General features: G+C 34.4%; 1 protein-coding gene across 2 annotated transcripts in view; it reads right to left on the bottom strand.

Annotated features, from left to right (window-relative positions):
- kansl1b (KAT8 regulatory NSL complex subunit 1b) overlaps positions 1–21,165 on the bottom strand; it is a 103,098-nt gene that overhangs the window by 24,535 nt on the left and 57,398 nt on the right. For both annotated transcript variants that reach the window (XM_056453352.1, XM_056453351.1), the window contains exons 3-5: positions 4,014–4,155; positions 603–698; positions 25–137 (exon numbers count right to left, since the gene is read on the bottom strand). In XM_056453352.1, coding sequence (XP_056309327.1) covers positions 25–137; positions 603–698; positions 4,014–4,155 — 351 coding nt within the window. The remainder of the gene's footprint in view (positions 1–24; positions 138–602; positions 699–4,013; positions 4,156–21,165) is intronic.

Below are 21,165 nucleotides of genomic sequence, written 5' to 3'. Positions count from 1 at the left end.
TCCTTGAATTCTTGTGTTCCATACCTGTTGATAACACCATTGACTTGCCTAATGGGTCCACAGCTTTTCCTCAAGCCTGTTTCTGTGATGATACCATTAGAAGATACTGACGCTTCCACGCCAACAGCATCACGCTCCTAAAAAGACAGACAAACAACAAAAAACCAATGTAAGTTTGGAAAGGACATCCCAGTCATTTTCCCCATGAGTTGGCTTGGAGGAGTTGAATGGTTCTTGCTGCATTTCTTCACTACCCTGAATGGATGAAAAGGTCAGCAGCGCTTTGCATAGGACAGACAAAGAGATCGAGTGTTTACGGCCTCTCATCTCAATCCCCTCACTCAACAATCCCAGCATTCTCTTGGGCAGCGTGTGGGCCACTATCATGAGCATGTTATCTGTTTGCGCGGGATTTAAACACACTAGGCTGTTTTATAGATAGATGATTGATTTCTTTTAATCATGTGTAACAAGATTATATTCAGAATGGACATGTACATGGTCTTGAATCAGGTTGAACTGAGTTCAGAACTGCATTAATGCTGTTGATAGTTTGTTGACTGTTTTTCAGTGTGGTCATGGGTCTGTGCTCCTGGTCTTACCCGTGGGACAGGGCAGGTATTGGTGTTTGTCCTTGAGTCACTGCTGTCCTCTGGTACTGACTCACATACTGAGCTCTCCCCAAGAACAGCAGAGCCCTACAAAAACAAACAAACACACACAAACTATAAACCAGAACATTTGGAGACGCTGTCTTCCCTCAACTGCCCAAATCCCCGTTACCTCCTTTAGAAAAACAAGACATTAATTTGCTGTAATAACAAACAAATGATCATCTGATAGCGATGTATAAATGATACCTCTTTGAGCATCTGTGCATGTATATTTCATATTAATACTTGCACATGATGAAGACTCATACAGCTGAAGTCAAAATTATTAGTCATCCAGTGATTTTTTTTTTTTCCTTTCAAACATTTCCCAAATGATGTTTAACAGAGCAAGGAATTTTTTTCACAGTATTTCTGATAACATTTTTTCTTCTGGAGAAAGTCTTATTTTATTTCAGCTAGAATAAAAACAGTTTTTATTTTTTTTTTATCATTTAAGGTCAAAATTATTAGCCCCCTTAAGTAGTATATATTGTTTGCTTGTCTATGGAACAAACCATCATTATACAATGATGTGCCTAATTACCCTAACTTACCTAGTTAACCTAATTAAGACTTTAAAATTCCACTTAAGCTGAACACTTGTAGCTTAAAAAATATCTACAGGGTATATGCAGGAATCCTAATAGTAATCTCAATATCTTTTTAAGACTTTTAAAAGACCTTCTCAGAATATTTTAAGACCTCATCGCCACTTCAAGTTCTAATCAGTATCAAACCTTTAAATTAAACAGTTTTAGTTAAATAAATCAATGGAGCACAAGCATCCAACAGAACTCAGATAAGCTCGGAAGAAACTAAGCTTGAAAGAATAAATTACACTGTTGTTTTCAGCAACAGGCTTCAGCCAATGTTTAAAGTCGTCTTTCTCCAACCAGGAATACGCAAACTTACATTTTCCCATTTTGCCATCTGTTTTGCTATATGTGGAGAGCGTCACATCACCTTCCTACGTTTGTCGCAAATTACGCGACATCACCGGACGTAGGATAATTGTCGGACACACCTCGGCCCGAACCAATCACATGGATCAAGCACACTGCTGTTAATATTTGGAGGAAAATAAATAATGCATTTATGCTTTTTTGAAATCAATCACTTTGGACAATGCTTGAACAAAAATTAAGACCTCGTAAAAATGCGATTAAGACTTTAACACCTTTTAAGGGCCTTCATTTTCTCATAATTGATTTATCAACTTTAAATACTTTAAGACCCCGCGGGCACCCTGTAAAACATCAAGTTCTGTCATCATGGCAAAGATAAAATAAATCAGTTATTAGAGAAGAGTTACTAAAACTATTATGTTAAAATTATGTATAAAATAATCTTTCTGTTAAACAAATTGGGGAAAAATATAGAGGGGGCTATTAACTCAGAAGGGCAAATAATTCTGACTTCAACACTACATGTTAAATATAATTCTGCAGCATAATGGATGGGTTTCAATTTTTTCTTATTGACATGACTTATTATACACTTTTTTTGTGTGTAAATTAAAACAATCTTAAAACATAGCTATCACTTTATATTCCAGGCAAATATGGTTATGATTCATTTCATAAATCAGACAACGGGAACAAGCTTTGGAGAACCAGTGATTTGAAACAAAAACAGCTAGTAGAAGAAACATGAAACAACAATCCCACAAGAGTACACTTCACCACAGGAACAAGAGAGAGCACTTGTGTTGCCAAGATACTGAGGCAGATGCCACCATTACTGGGTTAAATCTTAAAGGGGACCTATTAGACAAAATGAAATTTTACATGATGTTTGAACTCTGATGTGTGTCCACAGTGTGTGTAAACAACCAACCTGTAATGCTAAAAACGCACCCACTCTTTTTATGATCCCCATAAACATGAAAGTAGTATCTAAGATGACATTTAGAAGACAGTTTAAATGTACACATTATTAGACAAAATGGGGTAACTTTTTATGCGTTTTGCCTGTTTGTTTGCATTTTTTGGACAAAGAGTTAAAGCTTTTTTATTAAATGCTAAAATGTATAAGTTAATTGGGTAAGCCAAATTGTCCGTAGTGTATGTGTGTAAATGAGAGTGAATCAGTGTTTCCCAGTGATGGGCTGCAGCTGGAAGGGCATCTGCTGCGTAAAACATATGCTGGATAAGTTGGCGGTTCATTCTGCTGTGGTGACCCCAGATTAATAAAGGGACTAAGCTGAAAAGATAATAAATGAATGAAAAATGCTAACACTGTCATGTCCATGTGAACACCCAAAAAGGAGTCTTTGAAAACAATGTCATCATGCGCATGGCATATATTTAGGGAGGTGTAGATTATAGACAAGCACGCTCACAAAACAATGGCAGATTGTGTCGTAGTCATCACTTCCTTAAAGGCACTTTTTACTAAAAAGGTGGCAGCACCAAATCCTGGCACTTGTTTTTATCCATTTTCGCAAGTTTATAAATGCAGATCTTTTTAAAAGGCAAGGGAAAACCTGTTCAGTTTTGGCTACATTGTTGTTTTGTAAACGAAGCCTGCAAATGCACTGCTTCAGATTTCTCCTTCCGTGACAATGATTGGTCCTTTTACCACAGATCAGTCAGCACCCCTGAATATTGTTATTGAAGATATAGTTTACCCAAAAATGAAAATTATTCAACCTTTATGAAGGGTTTCTTTATTCTGTTGAAGACAAAATAAAGTGAAGAAACCAGTAATCATTGATTTCCACAGTAGGAAAGAAATAATCTCCAGCTTTCTTCAAAATATCTTCTTTTAAGTTCAACAAAAAACAGTAAGTATGGGTGAATGATGACAGAACTTTTATTTTGGGGTAAACTATTCCATTAAGTTACTAACGCAGAGAGTGATTTCTATTTTTCTTTAGTTGTCTGGTTCATATTAACAGTACAGACAACAGTAGGTAGTGTATAGTATGCTTTTGCCATTTTAATACACAGATTCAATCTGAGCAGTCACAGATCTAACATTTGTTTCCCTGCTGTTTAGTTCACTGCTGTTAATTAACGTTAAAAAAAGCTAGTCTAAAACTCACACTACATGTACTGACAGATAATCTCTTTGTGTGCTGTGGATGTACTCCACCTTCTGGAAAGTAGAAGGGAGCAGCAGCTTATTTGCATGTAAGTGACAGAAGAAAAAAAAACACGTTCTGCTCTAAAATGCACATTTACAGCATGGTATAAAAAATAAATGATCTGTGGGGTATATTGAGCCGAAGCATCAGACATTTTGGGAACACCAGTGATTTAGATTACTTCTGGAAAAAGTGAGCATAACAGGTCCTCTTTAAACTAAGGCAGTTGATTCAAAGGTGATTGAACATTATGTCTGTTTATCTGTGCACACCTTGCTGGAGCGGATCTGTCTGTAAATGTCAGTCTGTTGGCGTATTCGGTACTCCAAGTCTGAGACTTGGGCCTGCAGCCAGTTCCAGTGACTGATGATGGCAGCTCTGTCCCCAGCATAACGGCTTTCTGCTCTCCGACATCTAGAAAACACAATGAAATATACTAGTTACCTTTCAGGACAACAGATTACCAAGCATTTTTTTTTTCAGGAAATATTTGTACCAGTAATGTGAGGAGTAAAACACTGATAGAATTCAGAATCCAGTAATAAAAATAGAATTTACTATTTACAATAAAATTTAGTCTGCCCAATTCTTATTCTGTACACCTAAACAAATCATTATATGGTGTAGGTTTTGCAGTAACAACAGAAACACAACTTCAAATGTTCTGCATGAGTGATTGATGCAGTTGTGTTTACTTCATAGTCAAGCTTGCGTGACGCTTGTGTTTTTAGCATCTGTCACTCTACATGAGAACACGAACACACAGTCTCCATCTACTTCACCAGCACTTTTATTCAAGAAATATTACCACCAAATCCCATACTCTTGGAAACTCAAGCATCTTTCATGACAACCAATCAAAACAAAAGTTTAGATTAACTTTAAAGAAGTGTGGTAGACGTTTTTATTTTGTTACAGTAAACAGGTACTCTTAAAGAAAGAATAGTAATAATAATAATGATAGTAATAAAGTAAATAAAACTACTAAAACCCCTGAGAAATATTCAAACAGAAATGGAAGCAAATATAAGAAAAAGCCAGTTAGTGCATATACTTCAATAATATAAACCATTTGCAAATTCTGTTTCTCAAAATTCAAAGCTTTTTTGTTTTTCGCTGTTAATAAGTCCATTAAACAATAAAAATATGTAATGTTCTCGTAGGGCTGGACAGATAAAACAGTATCAGTATTTAATGACCGAACACCATTGTTAATAACGATTAAAAGAAATGTTCAGTATAAAGAGCTATAGTTTTATTAAAATGTGTCTGCTGAGTGTGCACCTTGAAAGGAATTGCCAATAAGCTTAGGGTAATTTCCAATTGAGGCGTACGGCTTGCGCAAATAGGGAGCGGCGTGCACTTGACTCGCATTTTCCAGGCCCTCCTAGATGAAAACATCAAGTTTTTCAAATAATGCGAGCGCACTGCAATTCATGTAGCTAGAACTAACCTGACTGCTTCGCACTTTGTATGGAATATAGACATTTCAGTGATAACAATAGACTAATTACCAGACAAGCACAGAGCACCCAAACACTGCAGTGCTTTTTATTTTTCTCCATAAGTAAGACTTGTATTGGAGCTGCAGCAATGGTGTGTCCGTTTGTCATCCTCTGAAAAAAAATGGTTGATGGTCGCCTAATTGCAAAGCACATTGAATTGCAAAGCACATTGAAAATGGTAAATAAAACCACGGGCTGAGCCATGTTTCACATGCTTTTATAAGCAATATATGAATGAACTTGGTTGGGTTTCATCATTGCCACCTCAGTTCAGAATAGCAGCACACATGAAAATGAGTGCTGTTACAACCAGCAGTAAGGAGACTGTAAATAAAAAAGGATGCAAGGATGTTGCCAGAGTGGCTTTTTGGTTTCTTTTTTTGTGCATCCCAGCAACCAGCACCCCATCTGAAAGAATTTTATAAGCATGAGGGTAATATCGTCATTCAACTTCACAATTTGTAATGTTGCTGTATGTATTTAAATAATGGTGGTTGGTTTCTTTACTTGAAAGCTCAGATTTGATCATTATAATTTGTTTTGTTTACAGAATCATTATTATTGACATCTTACAGATGTTGATCTACCTTAAAGTTTGCTTTGATTGTTTAGCGATTACACTTTACCACTGCAGACACTTTATAACATTATTCATCAAGTTTAAGAGTCTCTTTAACACTTATATAAGAGACATAAAATCTATGATATTTTAGTTGATTTTTTTTATATAAATACAAGTTGCTTTAGTAATGTTGGTAAAATAAAGTGATTAAATAAAACCTACTATTCCTAAATGGATTGAAAAAAATATTCAATAATTATCAATATCGAATGATATGAAACATTACATCATGATACGTTTTTTATTGCTGTATCGCCCAGCCCTATGCTCTCGTATCTTACAGTTCTTGTCTCTTCACAGCACACTGAGAAAACAAAACGTGACAGGAAGTTAACCAACAACATCAGTTCCATCCAAAGCTTCCTCTAGCTATTTCTGCGCACTTAAAACTTTGCAAGCCACCGGTCGCAAGCCAGTCTATTAGACTTACCTCTCCCAAAGTCCACTTTAATGGTTATGATTACATTTTACGCACACAATTGACCTCTGACTCCTTTAAATTAGGCACAGCACATTGCCTAACCTTTAGTATCTCAATACATTGAGCGAGGAAACGAAAATAAAGTCAAATCAGTGTACATCAAGCAAGTCCTTTCAAAAGCTCAGTTCTGAAGCAGAACATGACTCATGATTTCCCTGAATCAGAGAGAAAAGCAAGAGATTTAAAAGATATAAAAAAGAAATGAAAAGCATCATAGCAACCAATGAAGAGAATGACGAGAAGAGAAATATAACACACAGACACACACAGACACAGACACACACAGAGGTCATGTTTTCTTTTACAGTCTAATATGAGCAGTCTTTACAGGCTGGAGCTGTGCTATAGAGGAGCCTGACATAAACAAAAGCTTATCTGAAGCATGACTCTCCTTTTCACGTGAAAGCATTTCAAATCAATACACGTACAAACAAGCCTCATTTCATCCCTTAGGATTGTTGTGTTTTTGTTTAGATCTAGTGGGCTCTGCTCTCAGATGTACAAATTTATTGATAGTGGTGCAAGATTTGTTCGTGGCCACTGCATGTTATTGAGCAATCATATGCCATGTTATATACAACCAGTAATTTTAGATTTTCTTTTTATGTAGTCAAAAAACCACATTGAAGCAATGTGCTTGATGCCTAGAATCTAGAAACTCTGAAAGTGCTTATCTGAAAGCAGCTTTATTTCCGGCAGGTCCTGAATTGAGTCAGTAACACCTTAGAAAGACATTATTCAGTATGGGCACTTTTCAAATGACCAACTGTAATGTTACAGAGAGAAAGGGAAGATAACTGGCCCAGATAAGAGCCCACAATCTGTGATAGTGAGGGAATCTGGCATGTATCTGTGTTGCAGCTTGCACACGCATACAGAAAAATTAGGCACTGACACACACACGCCTCTGAAAATTCCAGTTTTACCATGTGATATTTCAATTTGATTAATATGAAACTACGCAAATTAATGATAATACTAATAATAGTGGACATGCACAAACATAATTGGATATTTTGTAGTACAAAGTCAAAATAAGTTGTCTTTTAAAAATAATAATAATAAAAAAAATTTAAGTACAACATACAATTTGAAAACCATAAAAATAACCCATCAAGAACACTAATTTTTATTTTAATCGTCAGATTATTCTGAAACTATTTAATAATGCAATTAGGGCTGCACAATATCGTTTCAGGATTGATATTGCAATGTGATCATTCGCAATACTAAAAACGCGAGTAAACACAATGTGAAGTCTGGATTATAATTGATCATTTCGCAGGTATTTTTTGAGGCCTTTGACTGTGTGAGGGTTTTAAAAGCATTCAGGCATAAGAAATTGTAACTTTGACAAATCAATAATGATAAATTTTATTGAACTGTTTATAAAAAGAAGACTATGCAGTATGATTTTACATTAGATTATTCAATTACTGTATACCTGAATACAGTTTAACTTCTCAGAAAACAATAAAATGATGTTAATTTAATTAGTATCTTTTTCATTATTGAATTTATCTGTGCGTGTAGATCTTTTTTTATATTCTACGCATATGCACTCCCCTACAGAATCATCCCAATCAATCTAAAAATTATTAATTCTTTCTAAATAGTTGTTCAACAAATCTAGTGAAATTGTATTCATTGGCCCATGAGCATTTCCAGCTTGTTATCAAACTATTTCATAACTGTAACAAAAGCAAATTCAATCCTAAATTAATGTTAAAACAGCTATCATAACCTTATTTTTCAATATGTGGCACTTTTTGGATTCTCTGAAGCTATAGAAATTAAAAATGTAAAAAACAAAAAACACGTTGGGACCATTGTTTTTGTTTACATCCCTTAAAATGGTCTATTACAATATAGGTCGCAGAATAAAAAAAAGATCTCAATGTTAGATTTTTTTTTATATCGTGCAGCCCTAAATGCAATTATAATTATTCATAAAAATCTAATTATTATTATAAAATCAATAATGATTTAAATGATCCAAATGGACTCAAATGATCAAAAATGTGATTAAAATACACAGAATAAAAAAAAAAAGAGAAATGAATACAGAAGTAATCTACATGTATAATTTAATTTAATACTGAAATATTTACCAAGTAATAATTTAAACCCACTTATAATATATTTATTAATAATACTCACAGATCAGAAAATGGTAATCAGAGGTCAAATTTTGCAGACAAAGAGCATATTATTTTTGACAATAAGTAAATATTCCAAAAAGACTGAGGAAAAACAGGAATGAGTCTTCTGTAAACATTTGGCTATTCCCTGGAACAAGCTTAAACACTATGAGCAAGCTTCTTCCTCTTCAGTGGAACGCCATGTTTCCACTACTGCTAGTGTTTTGTATTTTGGGGCATTGAAAATGTTTCCACATGGGTTGAGGGTGGGGGAGGGACTCCCGCATGCTGTGATACACACTGATGGCCACAAGAGGCACCGTGTGAACATCAATGAATGTGGTGCACATTCACATGTAAAGAGGAATGTGACACGATTCTCTGTCTGGGTAAACAGACCTTTCGAAACAAAGTCTTTGTGTGTGCGTGTGTGTGTGTTAGAATAAACCTGAGTGACGAGTCTGATCTGAGGGAGCGAGTGTGGTGCAAAGAGACTAAATGAGCACAGATGAGATATTTCCCGAGCTGTTGTCCTCCAAAGGAAGCAGGAAACAAGCAGGAAGTGGCCAGAGAATGAAGACAAAAGACTGTGTGTGAAGATCAAAGGCACGTTGTGTCATTATAACACGTCTCACGGCTGGACGTGACATGGAAATACATGCCCACTATGACACGTCACGCTCATGCAGGGTAAATACAACGCAGCACAAGCTTTCTGTTTAATTGCCTTGCTGTTATTAAGACTTGTAGGCCTTATTATAAAGTGATGTCTCTTGCTGTACATGTAATACACAAATACACTTCATTAAACATGTATTAATGGACATCACCTATATGCTATATAACAGCAGGTTAACTATGTTTATATTAGTAACTTTAACTAGTAACTAATAGCTTTTAACAGTTAAAATTATTAGTAACTAATAAAGTTATGGTAACTATTATGGCAACAGTTTGTAAAGCTGCTTTGAAACAATAATTATTGTGAAAAGTTCTACACAAACAAACTTAAATTGAATCTTATTGAATTATACAATAAAAAAACATGTAGATATTTGATAAATCCACAGTTTTACACATATTTGAGACTATGGGAGCTACCAATATTTTTTTGATGATGGTTGCACCCATACTGGCACCCACCTACTTGTTACTATTCTTAAATGCAACACAAGAGAGAATGCAAAATACTGATACAATGTCACATTGTGCTGCTTTTGAACATAATTTTCAGACCAACATGAGCAAAAAAAAGCAACAACATATGTCTTTCAACAACATATGTAGAGCTGCACAATATTATAAAAAGAAATCTAACATTGCGAGATATATATTCTTTTTTCTTTTTTAAATAAAATAGATCAGAAAAAGGGCTAAAACAATGCTTATTTTTAGATAAAAATAGTTACAAGATTCCTTTTAGCATGCTAGGGCAAAGACTATGTTCCAAACAATCCAAATATGAAGTCTTTTTGTGTAAAACATGGGTAAGATGTTCCAGGGGAATTAACTTAAAAATGATCTTGTGCCAACCTTTAGTAATGGAGATTTATCACTAATCCAATTAAGTAAAATATTTTATTCTGGCAGTAAAAGTTAATATATTATACAATTTCTTACTAGCTGATGAAAAAAAATGCTTCCATTAGGTATACCCAAAATCCATAAAACTGGGTCAAAATCCAGCTGCATGTTAAAGATCTTTTCCATTTCCCCCAGCACCAAAAACCAACACCTTTGCAGCCGGTTACATGACCACATACAATACGTTAAAGTACCTACATCAGTTTTACATTTTAAACACATAGGCAAATTAGAAGGGTAAAATAAATGTCTGCGGTTAGGGGAGATATGCAGTCTGTGTATTATTTTATATTGTATTTCTCTTGTACGTGTACAATAAGATATTTTATTAGCATTAGACTAAATATTATCCCATGTTTCCTCATCAAGATCAATAACTAACTCTTCCTCCCATTTGGTTTTAATTCTCTGTATATCAGGAGATGGGATTGAACATACAGACCCACAAAAATCGACCTACAGACATCTTTCCTGATGATAAAAATAATAACCTCTTAATATAAGATATCTCACAATTTTTAACAAGTGCTGTGCCGTTACTGAATTTCTGAGGTGAAATCAGGATTATCTAGAATTGGGGTAAAGAAAGAAGTCAGTTTACATTGCAATAATTTTTTTTATTTTGTGATCTACTGTATATTGCGATATGAACACAATTTCACCACATGACTTAATATCTTAATATTTGGAAATAATTTATAAGGTTAGATCAATTGGGGTGATTCTGCAGTGGGACTGCATCTCCATAAAATCTAATAAATAATCTTTAAACTTTTTGGGGTCCCCTGACACATTTTCATTGTGGTCTGTGCTATTTGCAGTGCGTTTCTGCAGCTATTTGCAGTGTTGTGAGCAATTTTATGTACATGTTTAGAGATTCATAAATTAATGTTTACTATTTGTGTCTGCATAAATCTAAATAATCTATAAACTTTTTGGGGTCCCCAGACACATCTTCGTTGTGGTCTGCACTATTTGCAGTGCATTTCTGTATTTGCATGTGTTGAGAGTATTTTCATGCACGTGTTTAGTCAGAGATTGATGAATTGATGTTTACTATTTGTGTCTCCATAAAATCTAATAGACAATCTATAAACTTTTTGGGGTCACTAGACACATCTTCGTTGTGGTCTGTGCTATTTGCAGTGCATTTCTGTGTTTGCATTTGTTGTATTTTCACGATAACAATCCATAAATACAATCTAGAAAAAGATACAATTGAAATAGTGTCTTATTTCCCGAGTCTAACAGTATTCAAGCACAGTAACTGAATGATTCAATAAAATGAATCCAAAGTTAAGGTTACAAACAATACAATTTCTTATACCTGAATGTTTTTAAAATCATTTTACAATTACAGGCATCAAAAAGATACGCAAATATAATACAAACACAACATTGCATATCCTGCGATGTGCCTATTGCTAATGATCACATTGCGTTATTCATGCTGAAACGATATAAAGCAGCCCTAGTCTGATGACATTAAGTTAAGCACACAAGACACAAGCAAACACACTTCAAGCCAAATACTGTACCATCAGTTTTTGTCCACAAAGACAAATGTTAGTTATCATGCTATGCTAGTTAGTCACTGAAAGCAAAAGTTCATGCAGAGACCTGGCAACCAGTCAGCTTGACTGCAGTACAGTTTTCTCCAGCTCTGACTGACGCAGCAACGAAGACGGATGTTGACAAGTGTCTGCATGTTTATTGTTTACTGCTGCTCTCTGGGGATTTGAAGTGCTTCTTTTATCCTCATTTGTAAATTGCTTTAAATAAGAAGCATCTGCTAAATCAATAACTGCAAATATAGCATTTCATCTCTTCGTCATTTTTTTTTCAATATGGAGTTCATACAACATCTAAAAGCATTTAAACTGGGGTGGAGACAATAAAAAAAACATTAGTAATTAAGACTATCAAACCTTTGACTGAAGACTACAACCAAAGCTGTGCAATGTGGCATTGTATCAGTTTTTTCTTCTTATTTTAAGTCATGTTGTGGTAAAAACAGCAACAGGTAGCTGTAGCTCAATGAGAACATCCATTTTGAGGCCACACACCTAAAATAACAGTACAATAACAATAAATGTGCAGTTTTTTGAATAACGTAAATCTCTATTGGTTTTCTACTACACATTTCAGTAAGAGACATCATTTTTGTTACATGAAGTCATTCAACTCTTAATACATGACATGGGGTTACCTTTAAGGATTTGATTAAAGATGAACAAAAGATGAACTTCCTGTTCACCAGGAAACTAACCAACACAAAAGAAGAATGCCTTTATCAAAGCAACTGAAACTATTAAAATAAAGCCACAATAGAAATCAATAAACCGACCAGCTGACCACATTTTACAACCATTACATACACTGTCAGTGACAAAATGAAACAGCCAATTAGCTTTACTAAAAACCTACTTTCCAGAAAGGTTTGATAGAACTGTCAAAAAAAAAAAAAAAATCATACACTCTAGGGCTGAACAATACATCGTTTCAGCATCAATATCGCAAAGTGTGCATCCTCAATAGACACATTGCAGGATCTGCAATGTTGAGTTGGGATTGTATAGTTTAGGATATCTATCTATCTATCTATCTATCTATCTATCTATCTATCTATCTATCTATCTATCTATCCATCCATCCATCCATCTATCCATCCATCTATCTATCCATCTATCTATCCATCTATCTATCCATCTATCGTTCTATCTATCTGTCTATCTGTCTATCTATCTATCTATCTATCTATCTATCTATCTATCTATCTATCTATCGTTCTATCGTTCTATCTATCTATCGTTCTATCTATCTATCTATCTATCTATCTATCTATCTATCTATCTATCTATCCATCCATCTATCCATCCATCTATCCATCCATCCATCTATCTATCCATCTATCGTTCTATCTATCTATCTATCCATCTATCGTTCTATCTATCTATCTATCTATCGTTCTATCTATCTATCTATCGTTCTATCTATCTATCTATCGTTCTATCTATCTATCTATCGTTCTATCTATCTATCTATCGTTCTATCTATCTATCGTTCTATCTATCTATCGTTCTATCTATCTATCGTTCTATCTATCTATCTATCTATCGTTCTATCTATCTATCTATCTATCTATCTATCTATCGTTCTATCTATCTATCTATCTATCGTTCTATCTATCTATCGTTCTATCTATCTATCTATCTATCTATCTATCGTTCTATCTATCTATCTATCTATCTATCTATCTATCTATCTATCTATCTATCCATCCATCTATCCATCCATCTATCCATCAATCTATCCATCCATCTATCCATCTATCTATCCATCTATCGTTCTATCTATCTATCTATCTATCGTTCTATCTATCTATCGTTCTATCTATCTATCTATCTATCTATCTATCTATCTATCTATCTATCTATCTATCTATCTATCTATCTATCTATCTATCTATCTATCGTTCTATCTATCTATCTATCTATCTATCTATCTATCTATCTATCGTTCTATCTATCGTTCTATCTATCTATCGTTCTATCTATCTATCGTTCTATCTATCTATCGTTCTATCTATCTATCGTTCTATCTATCTATCTATCTATCTATCTATCTATCTATCTATCTATCTATCTATCTATCTATCCATCTATCCATCTATCTATCTATCTATCGTTCTATCTATCTATCTATCTATCGTTCTATCTATCTATCGTTCTATCTATCTATCTATCATTCTATCTATCTATCTATCTATCGTTCTATCTATCTATCTATCGTTCTATCTATCTATCCATCGTTCTATCTATCTATCCATCGTTCTATCTATCTATCTATCTATCTATCTATCTATCTATCTATCTATCTATCTATCTATCGTTCTATCTATCTATCTATCTATTATAGATAGATAGCAATATATAAATCTATCTTATATAGATAGATAGCAATATGTAAATAATCGAATATCATGCAGCCCTAACACCCTCCATTTGAAACAGAAAAACAGAAGTATTTAAACGAGAAACTCACAAGTCCTTAACAGTCACACATACATACAAACAAAAGTGCCAGTGACAAATCTCAACATTTACCAGCCAAATATTATGGATACCAAGTTGGTCATCATAAAAAATACCAGTGCCAAATTAAGTCAGAACAACAAGCCTTTAACAAGCCTAATATACACCAACTAATACAATATACACCTAATATACAACAACTACCTTTTCAATCAACACAGACAAAATTACCACTGAGCCAAAAACATTCAACCAGCTCCTGTTAGAGGTGTAAAACCGCACTGATTATAGCATTTAATATTACCATTAAGAATTACTCTTTTATTTATTATTGCAAATGCAATTCAAGGGCGTTACTTTAATAACCGCTTGGCTATTAAAGAAATCAACCAAATTCAAATCGTCAACAAACATATTAAAACAGAACTGTGACCAAATCTCAATTAATGGTGGTTTGCGTTTATTGTTTGTTGTACTTACTGAATTGCAACAGAAAGATTTTTATTTTTACTTAATTAGTTTCCCAATCACCATTTATTAATCTGAGACTACAAATAACTAACAAGATGTTTATTTATACAGCTTAATTCTGCTGCAGTGGCCTTATCATGATAGAACTCTTTTTGAACATTCCAACATAAATCTTGAGAATTTCAGAAAGCATTATTAATTAAAAAGTCTGTAGTAATTACAAATGATACACTTCACCTTTAAGCTAGCATTTCCTTGAGAGAAAAAGTTGACTAACGATGACTAAAAAAAATGATACAAACAAGCATGATGGTGTTTTCCGGAGAAATTCTTAAAATCATAACTAAATGTTAGAAAAGGTCTGGTTATCTATGACAATAAAGAAAAAAAACACCTAAGCAGAAGAATCTGTCCTCTTATGAATCCAACTGACACACCATGATAAAGCCTAACATTAGCACTCCAGCTAAAACATAATCACGGTCCAGCTAATGTGGGAACAAGTGGAAGGACAGGGGCGTCCCATCTCAAGGTCAGAAAACACTACCGAGTATCTCTCTGTAAAGCATATAGTCCTTGGGGATTTTGATCACTGAAGTGGAGAAAATGAAAAGGAGATGTGTAAAAAGATAGAACACACACACACACACACACACACACACACACACACACACACACACACACACACACACACAACTATAAAAATAATAATGCATAGGGGCTACTAAATATCAAAATTGGCTTAAATGTGCATATCATGATACACATATTGCAATGATATGCAGTAATAAGTGACTTAATGCAAAAGTATCTTTGTGTGCGAGCCACTAGCACTCTCTCTGAAAGACATCTCTGCATGTCCAGAAATGTAGTTACATGTCAATGCACTTCTCTGAAACTAATGTCTAAAATTCTCTACTGATTTCAGTTTGGGTGCTAAAATGCTTTATGACCAAGCAATAAAGTCATTGCAAGAAAGCAGTAAGACTGCAGAGTAAGTGGACCCTGTCTAAAGTGTCATTTTCCTTATTGTTCTTCGTGCTTTCAGTTTGATAAAACTATATTGACCTTATTCTAAAACGTGGAAGTGCTCTCGTCTTCTGATTCACTTGCCTATGGGAAAAATCACTAGGAATAATAAACGGCAGAAAACAAGCGGACTAGCTGCTCTACAAACAAGCGTGTTCATGACTATACATAAAAATTACAATTAAACAATATGAAAATGTCCGTTTGCAACATCAAACAACATAAGCAGTTTTTAAAATCTAAAAATCAATGCAAGTGATAAAAAGATTCCAACGGCGGCACCTGCTTATACGTCTAAAATGGGACTATAACCGTTTTCAAGGTATACCGCAGTTTGCAAAAGTCATGGTTTTAAAATTGCCCAAATTTTGTTATCTCGTTCCTATTTTTTTTTTTTAGGACAACAGTATCTCCAAGCTGAAGAAAAAAAATCCAATGATACCATTTTAAATGGTAAAGTAATCTGTGTTTTTGAAACTAATGAAGACAGTAAAAGTCAATGATTGATACTATTTACAACTATTTAGCCTACATGTTTACAGCGCCACAATATTGTATTGTTTTTTTACCCAGACATTTAAAAAGAACATATATTAGAGCAATAATCACAATACTGATATTTCTATCCATATTTTATCATACTGTCAGAATCTTATACCACCCATGCCTAGTCTAAAACAGGATAAATACTGTACCAGTGAAAAGTGGAGGTGATAAATATTTTATTTATTTTTGTTTGCTTACGTTATTAAAAACTGTCATTTGCTTTATGCAACAGTACAACATGGCTGTTCACTTTCAGAAGTCAAAGTGATGCTTCCCTGAAATAACACTAAACATGTTGGTCCTAACATATGTAATATTGCATATTATCATGCTTCTTCAACATCACAACCATAATAATGCACATTAATATAATGAAGGAAATATAATGCAAATGCATTACATAAACAACTATAAGCTAAGTTATAGAATAGAGCTGCACAATATATTGTTTCTGCATCGATATCACAATGTGCGCATGTGCAATAGTCACATGGCACGATCTGCAATGTCGAATCAGTATTATAACTGACCAAGAACCCCATTTGAGTCATTGCAACATTTAACATTTACCATTTATGTGTTTTCATCGTTTAAGTCAGTTCAAAGCATAGGTTTCAAACTCGATTCCTGGAGGGCCACAGCTCTGCACAGTTTTGCTCCAACCCTAACACCCCATTCAGACAGGGCATCAGCGTCAACGCCTACCATTCACTTTGAATGGCTGACGTAAAGCGTTGCTGAACTAAATTGTGGATCCGTCGGCGCTGCTTCATCGGCGTTACTCACTGTAGAAGTTGGGGATTTCTAAACTTTAAGCGCCAATGAAAGTGTGAGCCAATCAGATCGCTTTATGCAAATACCCCAACTCAGACAGTAGCTGATTGCAGGCTAATTTCATTGGCTGATGCTGCTATGACGATCACGTCAGCCCCAGCGCCCTCGGTCAAGCATTGACACTGTAGCCCTGTGTGAATGCACAGTAATCAAACAAAGCTGATCCAACTAATCAAGGTGTTCAAGACAACTAGAGACTATTAAGCCGGTGTGAGTTGGAACTGGTTGGAGCTAAACTAAGCTGCGGCCCTCCAGGAATTAAGTTTGAGACCATTGGTTTAAAGTGCTCAGGCATAAGAAATTACATTTCTAACTTTAAGATTTATTGTATTTATGTACATATCCACAAAGACTATACAGTGTTATTTTACACTGTTATATTAAATTTATGTATCTGAATATTGACATCCAGAAAATCATAAAGAACTGTATATTTTATTTACTTGCTTTATTATGTTTTTTGTAGATACACTCCCTTAATAAAAATCATCTTTCCAAATACACCTATTAATATCACAATACATATCGCAGAAAAAAATGATATGGCAACGTCAGGATTTTCAATATTGTGCAGCCCTAGTATAGACTTATACTTGTATACTTATACCTTGTATAGAGGTATAATGTACACAAGTATGGTACTTAAGAAGGTTTTAAGTATTCAACGCATGTCTAATCAGTACTTGTATTCCCTGGTAACCGAACCCTCTAAATGCCATGCCAATTGCTAGTATCATGCCATCTACTAAAAAATTGCTAAATTAATGAAGACAAGCTGAATTAAACAATAAAACGGATAATAAAAAAATGCTGACAAGAAACATTCATAATTGTTTTACTAAACTGCAATCTCTTTTTTTCTGCCACTGCTTTGTAACATTCTTTGATCTTTTTTACATTGCTTAAGGTACTGAATATTTAAGAAACATTGCTTTTCAGTGCTGTTTTAATTGAATTTGCTAATAAGATGTATGCGTTTTATCATTTACAGCCAAACGTTGCATAATAATGAAAAAAGAATAGTGTTATTGATGGTAATTGCCTTTACTATGAACTCCTTCGCCTCTGACATGCACACACATACACATCCACCCTACTTTTTCAGGAAATGACAGAACGAGGCGGAGAAGCAAAATGAAAACACAGGAAATCAAGCCTGCGGTGATCATTACGTGGGTAACACGCAGAAAGCTGAGGTGAGCAGACTGAATGCACACACCTGCATGCATGCAACGACCTTGAGAATCTAAGCACTATCATAGTAGAGTTAGGGTGGTTTAACAACATCGGCACCAACAACAAAGAAAACTGTAATTAAAAAAAATAAATAAATACAATCTGCATCTGTAATCACTGTGAGAAATTTGAATCACTGTGAATTTGTCTGAAGGTTGGAATGAACGCTGACTTCAAGGCCAGGGACAGAGCTGCTCTACTGCAGACATGATATGGGCGTCGTCTGGAGAACAAAGAGTTTGATGTGCTGAGAGAAAGAGGGAGGGAGAGAGAGAGAAAGAGAGTCCCGCCCCTTTTCAAGGTCACATGACTTGTAGCAGGCAGACATGGAGCAAAATAAAGAGATGGAGAGAGAGAAAGAAAAGAAGAGAAATAAAAGCAGGCATGCCAACTTAAAAGCGTGAATATAGTGTTTAAGCATACTTAAAATAGCTTTTATTGCATTGTTTGGGAGTTACATGGGAATGAAAAAATCTAAATGGTCCAAAAATGCATTATGTCCAGCACAAAGAACAGCATAAATAGCAGTCAGGTCGGGAAAACTACATACAGGTATGAATTATAGGGCCAATCCAACTGCATTCATCACTTAGTGAGTGCTTTTGAAATCTCAAGATGCATCAAAGTGAGTAACAATGTCATATTATCGGCAAGGACAATATTATCTTAGATGATCAATTACTGCATACTCCTTTTAACACTGCAGTAATCTCAGCACCTTGTTAACATGTTTTCCTAATATCATAAGTCCTTACATAAGAATAAGCAATAATCCTAAATTTGTCATTTATTTTGTTTTATTTGCCTAAACATTTTTGTATTTGCTCATCTTTTTTTTATATTTTACCTGATATTGATGTTGTTTCTTAATATTTATGTTTGTGCTATATAAATAAAATGTATTATTATTAACAAGGTCTGAGAGAATTAACTGACATTATTTTCACATTTATCAAAAAAAAAAAAAAATCTAAGATTGAGAATTTATGCTTAATTATTTTGAGAGCATAGTAGCTAAAAACACAACAAACGAAAAAAATAGTGTTTACAATGCATATCTAATTAAAACCACTTGGTAAATAAAGCAAATCTCTCATATCAGGGCTCGACAGTGCGACCATTTTGCTCGCATTTGCGACTAAAAATAGATGTGGCGAACTGGAAAATTTGTTTAGTGGCACATGTGCGATTTTATTTTTAATAAGCTTGATTGTGGACTTAATTCACTTGGTCACGATATAACAACATGTTTTTCACACTAAGTTATGGAGTATTACGTTGGAAATTTATTGTGACTGTAGCACATGCTGACGCGATCAATAACATCACGTCTCTACTGGTTTATTTACTTCACGTCAGGCGGTCCCTTACGTTGTTTAGTATGTTACTAAGCAACGCAAGACACCGAATGGCGGTGGAGCCGATGCTCATAGAACACGTTTACAATTCGGGCATGTTATATCGTGGCACATCAAATATGAGACCCAATTCTTCACCAGCGCTTTCCACATAAACTTTACCTGGGCGGCCCAGTTCTGTGTGTGCGAGAAACTGAGAACACTTCCCCAACAGACTCACGTGTGTGACTCACGTGTGTTATGCAGACCCACAGAGATGGGCTTGACAAAATTGTAACTGTTCTGACTTTGGTAGTAGCTTTGAGAAGAGCGTGAGGACATGCGGAAAAGAAAAGCCTTTTACTAAATTTACTAATCCAGCTGATTACTTAAGGTGACAATACATCATCTTTTTAGCTGGACATGTCCTCTTATTGGGGATTTCAAAATGCATTCGCCCAGGATTTCTAAATCGCCTAAAATGTCCAGAATTCTGCTTTTGATACCTGCCATTAATTGTACGCATTTTTGTTTTACTTTATGCGCATACTTTGGCCGGTGCGTCTGAATCTTTCTGCAGCACCAAGACTACAGCAGAGAGAGAGAGAGAGAGAGAGAGAGCAGATTTTAACTTGTCAATGATGCACATAAATACATGAAATAGTGAATTTCTTATTTTTTTTTATTTAAACTGTTGGTTTTTTTTATATTTAAACTCACAGAAAAGAAACAGTGTCATGTAAAGGGTGTTAAATACTAAACTTTTTTTTTATTTGTCAGTTAAGCAAGAAAAATTTATAATAATAACAGAATAAGAAATTATTCTGTTGTTGAGGACCACTAAAGTTTAACAGAAAGAATGGTATTAGAGTTTGATCTGTGGAATTTATTATGCAAATAAAATAAATTCTGCTAAATAGAAATATTCATAAAAGTCGCATTATTTTATATGCCATGAGGAAAACTCGTGTTTCAATCTAGCCACCACCGCAACTATATTTCAAACGCGTGGGAAGCACTGAACTCTTTCAATGTCTTGCACTCAGCTACAATACAGATGTCTTTATTGCACTGTCCTACCTTATGAAACACACGGTTAAAGGTTTATTTCTATCAAGAGATTAACGTATACTTGAACCCTTGTTGAACTTTACTTTTAAATCAATATTTTTGAGAAATTATCACAATCAGAACTTTTGATGTAACCAGTATTAAAACAAATATTGTAAAATATATTTATATATACTGCACATTTTTATTAATTTAACAATAGACTTGTTATTAACTCCCTATTTCTGCTGGCCAGTGTGAAAGATATTTTTCAGTTTGAAACAGGATCAAAAATTCAACAAGAAGCTGTCCAGGCATGTCCAACTGAAGACTGATTCAGATCAGTTTAGAGAGGCCTACATTAGAGAAATTGATCTCAGGCCTGCTTTGGACTGCTAGCTTAAATTTACTATTTTTACCAAAATTTTTACACACAAATTTACCAAATACTATTGAAGCTGTTGTTACAGTCAAATAAAACCTATTGTACTTATTGCATTCAAATAACTGAAACTGTTTTGTTTCTAAAGATTGAATGAGCTAGAGAACAGATC

This window comes from Danio aesculapii, chromosome 3 (genome assembly GCF_903798145.1).
Source record: "Danio aesculapii chromosome 3, fDanAes4.1, whole genome shotgun sequence".
In the NCBI taxonomy this organism is placed as follows: domain Eukaryota; kingdom Metazoa; phylum Chordata; class Actinopteri; order Cypriniformes; family Danionidae; genus Danio; species Danio aesculapii.
Note: the sequence above shows the minus strand (reverse complement) of the source record. Positions and strands in the feature narration are given on the sequence as shown.